The sequence below is a fragment of the Rhincodon typus genome, chromosome 11, assembly GCF_021869965.1.
Source record: "Rhincodon typus isolate 14 chromosome 11, sRhiTyp1.1, whole genome shotgun sequence".
Taxonomy (NCBI): domain Eukaryota; kingdom Metazoa; phylum Chordata; class Chondrichthyes; order Orectolobiformes; family Rhincodontidae; genus Rhincodon; species Rhincodon typus.
In genome coordinates this window covers 6,071,332-6,084,953 of record NC_063342.1, presented here as the reverse complement: position 1 = coordinate 6,084,953, position 13,622 = coordinate 6,071,332, and the positions used below count along the sequence as shown (strand labels likewise).

The 13,622-nt window shown below is 40.9% G+C and overlaps 1 protein-coding gene across 3 annotated transcripts in view; it reads left to right on the top strand.

Moving 5' to 3' along the window:
* Positions 1-316: 316 nt before the first annotated feature.
* Positions 317-13,622, top strand: part of LOC109936230 (lipase member H-like) — a 33,408-nt gene continuing 20,102 nt past the window's right edge. For 2 of the 3 annotated variants that reach the window (XM_048603001.1, XM_048603000.1), the window contains exons 1-3: positions 317-524; positions 4,675-5,093; positions 10,024-10,132. In XM_048603001.1, coding sequence (XP_048458958.1) covers positions 422-524; positions 4,675-5,093; positions 10,024-10,132 — 631 coding nt within the window. In that variant the 5' untranslated portion in view covers positions 317-421. The remainder of the gene's footprint in view (positions 525-4,674; positions 5,094-10,023; positions 10,133-13,622) is intronic. The other variant, XM_020534846.2, reaches the window with a different exon arrangement.

Sequence of the window (13,622 nt, the reverse complement as noted above, 5' to 3'; positions counted from 1 at the left end):
TGGTTGGCTCAATGTCCATTCCCATGTGCTTTCTGTGGATAAATCTAAATAGGCTTGTCTTGTGCAAAGGCAAAACATTTGAACAAGCTGCAACTGATAGAGGACAGCGCCAAGAATTCAACAGCCAGACACCTGAAATCAGTTGAATGGGCCTTGCAAACATTTATCAGTGCATCAGCAATCCTCCTTCCCTGCAACGCCCCCATCTCATCCACCATGCGCCATTGGCTGACTTAATGTATTTATCTCCGTCAATCAGTTGAGCTCATACATTCCTTTCAATCCTGTCTCTATGGTAACCCCACTTGATATTTGACTGTTGATTGACCCTGCTTGAAGTTTGTTTTTGCTGTTGGCCTTTTGTAAACAGACACTCTATGTGGCTGATATACTGAACTCTGTTTTGTTCCCACTACCGGCAATGTTTCTGATTTCTTTTGCTGTCCGATTTTTTCGTTTCACGGCCCCAGGGATTATGTTCCATTGGTTGCTGTTCTGCCTGTGTGCCACAGTCATTCCACCAGGTAACTGTCTCTGATTCCTTTCTCCAAATCGTTCTGCAGTGCACTCATTCATCTTCCCCTCAATGTTGAGGGAAAGACGAATGAGTGCCATTCTGTCATTTCGTCTGTTGAGCCAAGAGTTCAAAAGTGAGGCAGCAGGATACAGGAAGATATCCCAAGATACAAGAGTAGATGGTGGACAGCAACATCAGAGCTGGTTAGTTAGAATAATTTTGCAGTTCACGGTGAAGTACTGATAGACGAGGCCTACTGGCAATTGCCAATCATACATCAGTTTGTTGGCCCCAGCTTGGACTGGATACGACACTTTTGCAACTAACTTAAATACCCCTGAGACCAGCAAAGGTAAGGGGACAGGGGTGAGGAAGGATACTGGGGGAGAGAGGATTTCTCTTGAAATATGGATAATGATTTCCAGATTCAATTTCCAGTGAGGGCAAGGTTTTCGTTTTCACTCTCCTTTTATTGTTTAGGGTAAGGTTGTCTAATAATTAACATTATTCAAATGAAAACACAGGTTTTATAGATGGATAGGAACATAGGAATCAGGAGAGGGAGTAGGCAGTTCAGCCCTTCCAACCCATTCTACCATTTAACATGATCTTATCTGATCTTATCCTCGTCTCAACTGGACTTTCCTACCTGCTCCCCATAGTCCTTTATCCCGCTTTCATCAGAAACATATCGATTTCTTTCTTGAATTTGTTGATTGATTCTGCCTCCACTACACTCTGGGGCAGTGAGTTCCACAGATTCACAACCCTCTGAGAGAAGTAGTTTCTTCCCATCTCAGTTTTGAACCTATCTCCTCTCACTCTTTATCGATACCATCTTGTTCAAGACTGTGTCACAAGGGTGAACATCTGTTCAACATCCACCTTATCAATGCGCTTTTAGCATTTTATACACCTCAATCAGATTCCCTCCTCCTTCTTCTGAACTCCAGCAATTACAAGGCCAAGCTATCCAACCCCTTCTCATACGACAGCCCTTTCATCCAAATAATCAACCTGGTGAACTTCCTTTGAACTGCCTCCAGTGCCACCACATCCTTCCTCGAATAAACAGACAAAACTGGACACAGTACTTTCAAAACCTAACGCAGAAATAATAAATGAAATACAGAATGGATAGTGTTATTTACTTTTCCTCTCATGGGATGTGGGCATTGCTGGCAATGCCAAACCTTTTTTGCCCATCCTAATTGACCTTGGCTGAATGGCTTTCTGGGCCATTTCAGAGAGCAGCTAAGAGTCATCCACATTGCTGTGGGTCTGGAGTCACATATAGGCCAGATCAAGTAAGGATGGTGGATTTCCTTCTCTGTAGGGCATTAGTGAATCAGATGGGTTCACAATCAATGATAGCTTCATGATCACGATGATTTATGTTTCAGAGTCCACTGGCTGATCTCAGAGCTTTAGCCTGGGCCTCTGCCTAATGAGCCCCATGATAATATTTCGGTGCTGCCATTTCCCACAGAAATCTGTGATTATTTCATCATCAACATTGTGCATGGCCTCGTCCTGGAGTGGCAAAATGTGAGCTTGTTCATTTTGGAAGGGAGAACAAAATAACAAAGCATAACTAAAATGGAGAAAAGCAGTAGAAAGCTGCAACAAAAGGGACTTGGAAGTTCTTGTACACAAAACACAGAAAGCTCACACACAGGTGCAGCAGGGTATCAGGAAGGCCAATGAGATGTTGGCTCTTATTTCAAGGGCGTTGGAGTATACTAGTAAGGAAATCTTGTTGTAACGGCACAAGGTACTGGTGAGACCACATCTGGAGCATCATGAGCAGTTTTGGTCTCCTTATTGCAGGAAAGATATTATTTCATTGGAAACAGTTCACAGAAGATTCACTGGGATGATCCCCAAGTGGAGGGATAGTCTTGTAAGCAAAAGCTAAACAGGTTGGGATTCTACTCGCTGGAGTTTAGGAGAATGAGAGGTGATCTCATTAAAATATATTGAATTCTTAATAGCTTGACAGGGTAAATGCTGGGAGAATGTTTCCCCTCATGGGAGAATCTAGAGCCAGAGGGCATTGTCTCAGAATAAAGGGGCATCAGTTTAAGACTGAGATGAGGAGGAATTTCTTCTCTTAGAGGGTTTGGAACTCCTTGCCACAGAGACCTGTGGGGGCAAAGTCCTCGTGTACGTTTAAGGCTGAGGTAGATAAATTCTTGATCATTCAGGGAATCCAGGATTATAGGGAAAGGGCAGGAATGTGGGCATGAAGAATTTTGGATCTGCCAGGATCCTATTGAATAGCAGAGCAGGGTTGAGGAATAAACAAAGCTAGGGCTTATGCAATTACTAATAGGGCTGTGCATAGTGTTGTACAACAGAGGGATCTAGGGGTTCAGGTACATAATTCTTTGAAGTTTGCATCACATATAGACAGGGTGGTTAAAAAGGCATCTGGAACTGTTGCCTTTATTGCTCAGTCCTTTCAGTATCGAAGTTGTAGAGTCATGTTGAAGTTATATGAGTCATTGGTGAGGCCTCTTGTGGAGTAGTGTGTCCAGTTCTGGTTGCCCTGCTATAGAAAGGATATTACTAAGCTACAGAGGGTTCAGAAAAGACTCACCAGGATGTTGCTGTGTATGGAAGGTTTGAGCTATAAAGAAAGGCTGGATAGGCTAGGACTTCTTTCACTGGAGTGTAGGAGGTTAAGAGGTGACCTTATAGAAGTTTATAAAATAATGATGGGTATAGATAGAATTAATGGTAGTTGTCTTTTCCCAAGGATGGGGTATTTCAATGCTAGGGGGCACATTTTTAAGATGAGAGGAGAGAGATTTAAAAAAGACATAAAGGGCAAACATTTCATACAGAGGCTGGTTCGCTTGTGGAATGAACTTCCTGATGAAGTAGTGTATGTGGGTACAATTACAACATTTAGAAAACATTTGGATATGTACATTAATAGGAAAGGTTTGAAGGGAAATGGGCCAGGGGCAGGCAGATGGCATAGCTTAGTTTGGGAAATTTGATCGGCATGAACTGGTTGGATCGAAGTGTCTGCTGTATGACTCCATGACCAAATGGCCTACTTCTGCTCCTATTTCTCATGGTCTTATGACAACTCAGTAGCAAGCTTTTATGAGTTTAATCTTAATTACAATGTATTTATTCTCACACAGTTAAAGCACGTCTCAGAAATTCATTCTTACACTTACAAAGATTAGATTAGGTGTAATGCACTTTTATAGTTTATGACTATCTCAATGTTTGATTTCCTATCTCCAGTTTCCCACGTGTCAGGCTTGGTTTCTTAAATGAATTTGATACATTTTAGTTGGAGTGAGGATCTTGTCAAGAGAAGTATGTTCAGCAGATGCCGAGGTTTCTTGCAGTCAGATTCCTAAATTCCCAGATGAAATTGGAATGGAGCAGATTATGGACTTTGGCTACATGATGTCATGTAGCATATACCCAAGTCTAATTCACAGACTAGTTTAACTAATAGTTCATTTCTGATGAAGGGTCTAGGCCCGAAACGTCAGCCTTTCTGCTCCTATGATGCTGCTTGGCCTGCTGTGTTCATCCAGCTCTGCACCTTGTTGTCTCGGATTCTCCAGCATCTGCAGTTCCTACTATCTCTAACTAATAGTTCAGATGGCTTTGGCAATTCCAGCCACAAACTACATTTAGCTGTTCCTTTGTGCAGACCAAACAAAAACATGGCTATCTCACCATGATACCCTTCAGAACTTAAAGATTATTTCCAAACAAGGAAATGCTGATTCCACAAAATGTGTTGTGGTTTAGCACATTTGAGGTTCACTCAGTCTTGTTTGGACGGGTAAAACCATCAAGATACAATGGCAAGTTGATAGTATCCATTCCTACCTGCCACAAATGGAGTTTCTCTTTTGTCTGGCATGACAGAAAGAGACGAGAAGTCTGAATATTATCTAGTCCTTTTGTGTGGTCCCATCCTTAAGCAAAGCTACATCAATTCTGCAAATGTTGGTATTTGGTTATATCTAACTAGTTACTTGTTTGAGACTTTGTACTATCTCTACCTCAAAAGGCAAAATTCACATAGTGTGTGGCAGCCATTTTAACAGCCTGTTTTAGAGCAGCTTTTGAAAGACTGAAAGCTCATAATACAGTGCCTTTTTAACTTGGCATCACAGCATTCCATGTGCTTTACGTTTTTGAATCATCCTATTTCCATTCAGTCGTGAGTCAAGAACGAAAATGCCACAGCTTCACAAAATTACCAGTGACTGACACAATCATTGGCACGAACCTGGTTGTGAGACTTCTCCTCTACACTGGGAAGAACTCAAGCTGTGCCACCCTGATCAATGCCACTCATACCAGTCTGCTGGATGTCAACAAGAAGACTATCTTCCTTATCCATGGGTACAGACCATTTGGATCAATACCAAACTGGTTGACCAGGATGACACAGAAGCTACAAATGGTGGATGACATAAACCTCATCATCGTTGACTGGAATAGAGGAGCAACCACTATTAACTATTCAGTTGCTGTCGCCAATACCAAGAGAGTTGCTGAAATTTTGGGAGATGTGATTGACAACATATTGGTAAGAAGTCTTGGTTTATTGTTGAATGGATCCTTTTGGATGAGTGATGACTGTGTATCTGTGCATTTGGTAGTTTCTAGAAGTTTTTATGTGTATTTTAAATGTTCTTACCAACAGCAGGGGGATTTATTTAGCACGGCAATGTTTGCTGAAGAAAATTAATGCATTGAATCCCTCTGAACCCCCAATCTCTGGCCTCCTGAGCACTGGACTATGCCTTTCTGCTAAGGGCTAGCTTGCATAATGTAGTTGGAAAGTCTACACCCCAGTAACTAAGTGTACAGAGGCTGCATACTTGGCCATCAGACACAATAGCAGCAGGTTGAGGAGACAGGAACTTTGTCTGCTGCATTAACCCTTGAACCCAAGTAGGTAAAGGGCATGGGAGAAAGTCATGGCAATGCAAGCAAGATGGAAAAATGAATGGTAGTGAAAGGGAAAAAATAGAGAAAGAAGAGAAATAGATAGTATTGGTGGAGAACAATGCTAAGATTACTGAAACTAAAGAAGAAATTGCTGGAGAAATTCAGAAGTTCTGGCAGCACCTGGGGGAGAAAACATAACTAACATTTCAAAACAAGCAACCTTTACATTGAGTTCTCCAATTTCAAATCACCTTCCCAGCCACCAGCCACCCCACCCCGGCTCCCTTTCCAGCCCCACCTCGTCCATTCCATTCCATTTTCTGACCTTCCCTTCCAGCCACCAACCAGATTCATCCCTCCCATCAACCTACTACCAGTGTCCACCTCTCACTACCATTCCGCTACCTCCCTCTCCCCTCCTTTATCTGCAGCTCCCACTACTCCCACTTCCAGTCCTGGCTTCTCCTTTCCTCCAGATGCCGTTTGGCTTGCTGTGTTCTTCCAGCCTCCTGTTTGTCTACCCTGATGAGATTGCTGGTCTGGAAAGACAATGAGAAGCTGGGAGAGGAAGAAGAGTGCTCATGTCAATCAAGAGGGAACAGGGAGGAAGACTGATAAAATGAAATTGAAGTAAATTAACTATACTAGAATGGCAGAGGGTGGATGAAAGGTGGACAAGGGACAGTTTGGATTGGGAAATGGAAGACTAGGTGTAACCAATTCATTATGCTGACAGAGCCCAAGCTACAAAGCACATCTATCAACTTATTTTAATGTGCTGGGGCTGTTTTAGAGTTGTCAGCTTTCTCGGACTTTTTCACATTTTCTGGAGCTGTTTGCCAGTTCCTAGTAGTTACTTTTCTAGTTTGGTATGTATATAATTATCTCAGAGTTTGAGCACTGGAGGCAGTAAATGGACATCAGATTGCTGGCAATTCGATCGGGGAATTTTTTTAATATACTTTTGAGGAAAAGGAAAAAGGAATGTGCATTTATCTGATGTATTTCATGCTCCAAAGCATCTTACAGCCAGTTAAGCACATTAAAGTATAGTCACTGTTTAACTATAGGACATACAGCAGACAATTTGCTCACATAAAATCTCATAAACAGGAAAATGGTCAAATAATTGGTTTTGGATATTCTTTTTTACAAAAATAATTGTGGCCAGAACATTGAAGGAAATTGCCCTGCTCTCCTTCGAATGTTGCTAAGGGATCTTGTACTTTCGCTTCAAAGGACAAAGGAAGGTCAGTTTAATGTTTCATCTGAAAGATAGTATCTCTGTTACAATTCCAACTGATGGTAATACTAGAAAAAGACCAGACCCTAGAAAGAAACCTGACTTGATAGATCATTGTTTTATGAGAATTCTTTGAAGAAGTAACATGCTCTTTGGATAAAATGGTACCCATTATCACACTGTACTTGGATTTCCAGAAGGTATTCAACAAGGTTCGACATAAAAGTTTATTAAATAGGTTATTATGGGGGTAACATACAAACATGGATTGAAGATGGGCTGGCTGTTAGAAAACAAATGGTAAAATTGGTAGGATGTAATGAGTGAGGTCCCAAAGTTTCTGTGCTGTAATGTCCACTTTTTGAAATTAATGTCAATGACTCAAACAAAAGGATTAAAGGCATGCTGTCTACATTTGCAGACGACACAACATTATTTAGGGAGTTACGTTGTGAAGATGACATAACTAGGATGCAGGCTCATATAGATAGGTTGAGTTAAAGGGCAAAGATCTGGCAGATAGAATATAATGTGGGAAATTGGGAAATTATTGGCTTTGGCAGGAATGGTGACTGGGAATGTATTAGTTAAACCAAGAATAGCTATAGAGTTGTTAAGTGCAGAGGGATTCATGTGTTGTAGCGCATGAGTCACAAAATGTCAGAATGTAGGCACAGCATATAATCCAGAAGGCTAATGTAATACTATCCATTATAATAAGATGAATTTAGCATAAAAGTAAGGATTATAGCTTAGACAGGGCATTGCTGTTACTACATGTCAAATACTATGTGAAATCTTGGTCTCCTTGTTGAATGAAGGATATCAATGCATTTGAAGCAGTTTAGAACAGCCAATTTTTTGATTGATACTCAATTTAATAGTAGACACCAGGAATGAGCAGATTGCCTTATGAAGAAAAATTGGACAGGCAGGGTCTGTTTTCATGAGAGTTTAGAAGAGCAATGGGTGAGTTGATTGAAGTGTGTCTGATGCTGAATGCTCTTGACAACATGGATAGAGATAGGAGATTTTCTTTTGTGAGTCAGTCCACAGCTAGGAGACACTGTTTTAAATTTAGTAGCTCTCATTTTTAGGGTAAAGTTCTGCGGAATTTTCTTCTCTCTGAGGACTGTGTGACATTTGGATTTTTTTGTCTCAGAAGGCAGTGTAGGCTGAACTGAATATTTTTTAGGTAGAGGCGGATAGACAAGAAGATACATCAAAATCAATTCAGAACACAATCAGATCATCATCATATCAAAAGACAGAGTACACTGGAGAGGTTGATTGGCCTACTTCTGCCCCTAATTAATATGCATATGGATTATATATGTTAATTATTTCTGTATTAATATGCAATTTACAAATGTTTAATTTTTATTTTGCAGTTAGTTACCATGAAGTCAGTCACTGAAACAAAATCATATAAGGCAGCAGGTGTTCCTGCTTATATTCTGTTATTAAATATAAGTTATTAAATAAATGAAGAAAAGAACAAATAAAGCTATGTAAAGTTTGGACAGATTTTGACATAAAAAACTGAAAAAAACCCTGGTCCTCAGAAATACCCATTAGATCCCAGGAAAATATTCTCCTACCTCCACTCATTCATTTCTAAAGTAAATGACTCTTCTCAGTTCTTATTCTTAGACAGCTAAGAGAGTTTTACATCTTCTTTCCAAAACTTCTGCAATTAACCGTTTTCAATTCTGATGAGTTGTAGGGTCATAGAGATATACAGCATGGAAACAGACCCTTCCGTCCAACTCGTCCATGCCGATCAGGTATCCCAAATATAACTGATTTGCCAGCATTTAGCCCATATGCCTCTAAACCTTCCTATTTGTATACCCTTTCAGATGTCTTTTAAATGTTGTAATTGTACCAGCCTCCATCACTTCCTCTGGCAGCTCATTTCATACATGTACCACCCTCTGCATGAAAAAGTTGCCTCTTAGGTCCCTTTTACATCTTTCCCCTTCACCTTAAACCTATGCCCTTTAGTTTTGAACTGACCTAAATCTTTTCTTTAGCTCCAACAACTTGAAGACTTCTGTACAAACTCTCCCAGCTTAGAAATTTCACAAACTAAAATACTTCTACCAGGCTGTTTGGTCTGCTTCACCTGAACACCTGATTCAACTTCGAGAAATCTGTTCTCCAATCTGAACTCAACTCCTGTTTCTTCTGAACTGAAGCCAAATGATAAAGTTATACCTCTGATCTGTCCTAAACCCAGCAGTATAAGCAATTCATCATTAACATCACAGGTTCCCTGCCAGGCATTTAGCTGGATCATTTCTGAGAAAGAAAGAGAATATTTGAGTCACTGTTCAAAATGATTTTCTGATCTTTTATTTATGAAAAATGATTATCTTCACAGAACTGAAACTACAGTTCTGTTTTGGTTCAAAAATTCCAAATTCACAAATGATAACAGTTTATTATACATGTCTGACACACCTCTGAAAGTGCAGTACTCCCTCCCTTGTGTTGATGCTTAATCAAATATCCAAATGTTAACATCTCAAAAGTAGAAAATGCAGCAGCACTGAAATCCCCATTAATTACACAAGGAGCAGTACTCTTTGTTCACAGTATAGCTTTGATATAATGGACAATTATTGATCATTATTCTGGTAACTCCTAATGATTAACCACAGGAGTCTGAGTACAGATTTACAATCATTTATTCAAGTGAACACAGGGAGAGTATACGCTACACTGGAATAACCCTGTGGAGTATAAAACATTCAGTGCTTTTATACTGTTTCAGTCACAAAGGCATCTCATTATCCAGATTCCAATCTTGTCCTATGTAAACATGTGGGAAACTGATGGCTCTAATCCCAGGTTATTACCTTATTCACCTAAACAGGGATCATTTAATCTTAGATAACAAGGTGTAGAGCTGGATGAACACAGCAGGCCAGGCAGCATCAGAGGAGCAGGAAAGGTGACGTTTCGGGTCTGGACCCTTCTTCAGAAATGGCTTTGCAGTGGGGTTAAAACTCACTCAGAGATAGCAGGAACTGCTGAAGCTGGATCAGCATCACCAGTTCCTACTATCTCATTTATTCTTATCCTTGCTTGGCTTTGTCTGATACTATTTGCTCTATTCCTTATCACTGTCTGTGTATCCATTGTGTCTCCAAACCCTTTGTACTCCTCAAGACTTCTCTGAAGGTTCTACTGACATCGGCACTTGTGGTAGACAAGGTTTGCCTGAAGAACTCTGCATATTTTGAACATAAAAATCACTATTTACCCCTTATCATCTAACTAACTCTTACATTAATAATGAATACTGTTTGTTTAGAAAATTGGAGGTTCCCTTGACTTGATCCATATGATTGGTGTGAGCCTCGGTGCGCACATTTCTGGCTTCGTTGGAAGTAGGTTTTCTGGACAGATTGGGCGAATAACTGGTAAGGTGCATTAATCCATCTTTTTGCCAAATACTGTGGATGCTAGAAATCTGAAATCTCAGCAGAAGATGCTAGAAATGATCGGCAGTTCAAGGCAGTCTCTGTGGACAGAGGAAGTGAGTTAACATTTGAAGTTGGTGACCTTTCCTCAGAACTGGGAAATGTAACAGGTTCTCAACAAACACTGAGATGGTGAACCCACCCTCTGTGGCTGGTGGAACTGGCTCAGAAGGCTGAATGGCCTACTCCTGTTCCTACGTTTGACTCTTCACTGCCATCTGGAACAGCACAAGTTTGTTCCTGGTGAAACAGAGATTTACAGGTATTTCTTTCCCTGCTCATAATGCGGTCTGTTTGACACCGATCAGTAACAGCTTTGAGGACCACCCTCATTAGTCACTCCTTGTTGTTTGGCTTTTAAAGGTTTTCCAATCCTCTGGCTTCCCACAAATCTTCACCACATTGCGTGTCTATTTTTTTGGTTTTATGCTGTTCCTGATTTTCCTCGAAAGCCACGGTTGTCTCATCCTTCCCTTAATATGTTTCTTCTTCCTCGGGATGAATTTCTGCTGTGCCTTCTGAATTATCCCCAGAAACCCCTGCCATTGTTGCTCGATCATCTTCCCTGCTAGGGTCCCCTTCCAACCAACTCTGGCCAGCTCCTCAACCTTTATCATTAATTCTAGGTTATAATCACTGATTACATTTTTTCAGAGTCACAATCAGACCACCGTTTAAATACAGTGAACAATTTTGGGTTCTTGAGGAAAGATATACTGTACTCACTGGAATTTAAAGAATGGGAAATGACTATTTCAAAACATATAAGATTCTTTGGGACCTGACAGGGTGGATGTGGAAAGATTGTTTCTCCTTATGGGACAGTCTAGAATGCAAGGGTATAATCTCAGGATATGGGGTCACACACTTAAGACAGAGAAATGAGGAGGAATTTCTTCACAGATAGAATAGAATCTCCACCATGCAGAAAGAGGCCATTTGACCCATTAAGTCCATGCCAACCCTCTGAAGAGCATCCTACCCAGACCTAGTCCCACACCTCATCTCATCTCTAACTCTAAAGTTAGCATGGGCAATCCACTGAACCTGCACATCTTTGGACTGTGGGAGGAAACTGGAGCACCGGGAGGAAATTCCATGCAGATACAGGGAGAATGTGCAAACTCCACACAGACAGTCACCCCCAGGGTGGAATTGAACCCAGGCCCCTGGCACTGTGAGGCAGCAGTGCTAACCACTGAGCCACCATGCCAGATGGCTGTGAATCTGCGGAATTCTTTACTGCCGAAAGCTGTGGAGGTTCAGTCATTAATTGCCATTCACACCTCCTCTGAACCCATCTTTTGTTCCTTGTCTTATTAACAACCCCTTTTCATTGCCATCCATTGCTGCTTCACCCTATCACACACAATCCTTTTTGTGGTCTCTTACCTCCTTCCATCCCTGTCTTTGAATTTGCTTAGCACCTAACAGATCTCTTACTGTTATCAGTACTAGCGATGGACCATTGACTTGCAACATCACATCTTTTCTATTTCTTCACTGGTTCTGCCTGACCTGCTGAGTATTTCCGGAATTTTCCATTTCTGTAACACATTTCTTTGGTCGCTCCTTTGTGAGGAAGGCAGACATTCCCTGTGCAATGGATATTAATCTCAGATCTACCCCCTGTTTCTTTAGAATGGTTTTGGAACATTTCCTTTGTTAATTCTAACTGAGGTTCGAGCTGTGAATTAGTGCAGGAAGGGAAGTGATTCGTATGGCATCAATAATTTAAAATGATCAATTACAATTATGACACACATGATAAGATGGGAAGTACAAAAAAATAGATATTGACTGCAGACATTTGCAGAACAGAATTGAAACTGTCAGCTTCTTTATCTTGAAAGTAATTCTTTAAAATGAAGAATGACTTGCATTGATATAGCATCTTACACAAACTCAGCATGTCCTGAAGTGCTTTTCGGTTAATTAAATGCTGTTTAAAATGAAGTCCCTGATGTAAGTATAGCAATGTGCTAAACATCAGTACGATATTGATTAGATTAGTCTGGCACTACTGTAGGGATGAATACTGGTTGGGACATGCATAGGACCCTGCTGTTCTTTGAAATAATACCTGAGGATCTTTTACATCTATCTAAGAGGGAAGACAGGGCCTTAGCTTAATGTTCCATGTGAAGCCAGAATCCTTTATTCCTTTGCAGGATGAGGGTGTCACAGGCTAGGCTGCATTTATTTACTAGCCCTAATTGCCCAGAGGTCAGTTCAGAGTCAACCACATTGCTGTGGATCTAGAGTCACATGTAGGCCAGACCAGGTAAGGATGGCAGTTTCCTTCCCTAAAGGGCATTAGTGAACCAGGTGGGTTTTTCCAACAATCAACAATTGGTTCACGGTCATTATTAGATTCCTAATTCCAGATATTTATTGAATTCAAATTCCACCATCTGCCGTGGTGGGATTCAAACCCAGGTCCCCAGAACATTACCTGGGTCTCTGGAGTAACAGTCCAGCAATAATACCACTAGGAAGTTGCCTCCCCTTGAACAGTAACAGTCTGACTGTGCTCCCATTGTACTGCAGTAGACTGTGAGTCTGGGTTATCTGTTCAAAGTGAGGCTTAGATTGACATACTAAGAGACAAGAGTGCTACTGAATTATCCAAAGCTGACCCTTTCCCCTTTATGTAATGTCTCCTATGACCCAGTTTCTGTTGCTTGACTATTTGCTAGGGTCGAATACTAAAAGATGCAGAAGATACAGAAGCTTGAACAGACACACCCACAGGTTCAAGAAAAGATTCTTCCCTTCTGTTATTAGACTGATGAATTGACCTCTCTAACTTCAAATAATGTTGATCTTGCTAACGTTGATCTTGCTTTGCACACCTGCTGTGCAGATGTAACATTGTGTGCCTTGCTCTGTCTGTATGTCTTTGTTTGCTATTATCTGCCAGTACTGCTCACAAAACAATGCTTTTCACTGTACTTAGGCACATGTGACTGCAATAAATCAAATCAAAAGGTGCAGTTGCGCTATAACACGTTAACCAACTGAGCGAGAAGCTGGTCGACTTGAGTCAGCAAAATTCAAATCTGACACTTCTGCTGCCAATATCCAGAATGCTCCTGGGGATTGATTTTCTACATTTGTTCACGGGGTGTGGGCATCACTTCCAAAGTCCCTAATTTCGTTCGAAATGAGTGGCTTGTTCAGCTGTTTCATAAGTATTTAAGTAATAACCACATTGCTGTAAGTCAGGAGTAACATATCCATCAGACCAGGTACAGTCAGCAAATTTCCTGCCCCAAATGACATTAGTAAACCAGATGGGATTCCTACAACAATTGCCATTGGTTTCATGGTCACCTTTATAGCAATTAGCTTTCTGTTCCAGATATTTTAGTTGAATTTATTTTCACTGTTTGCCATGGTAGGATTCGCACCTATATCCCCGAATACA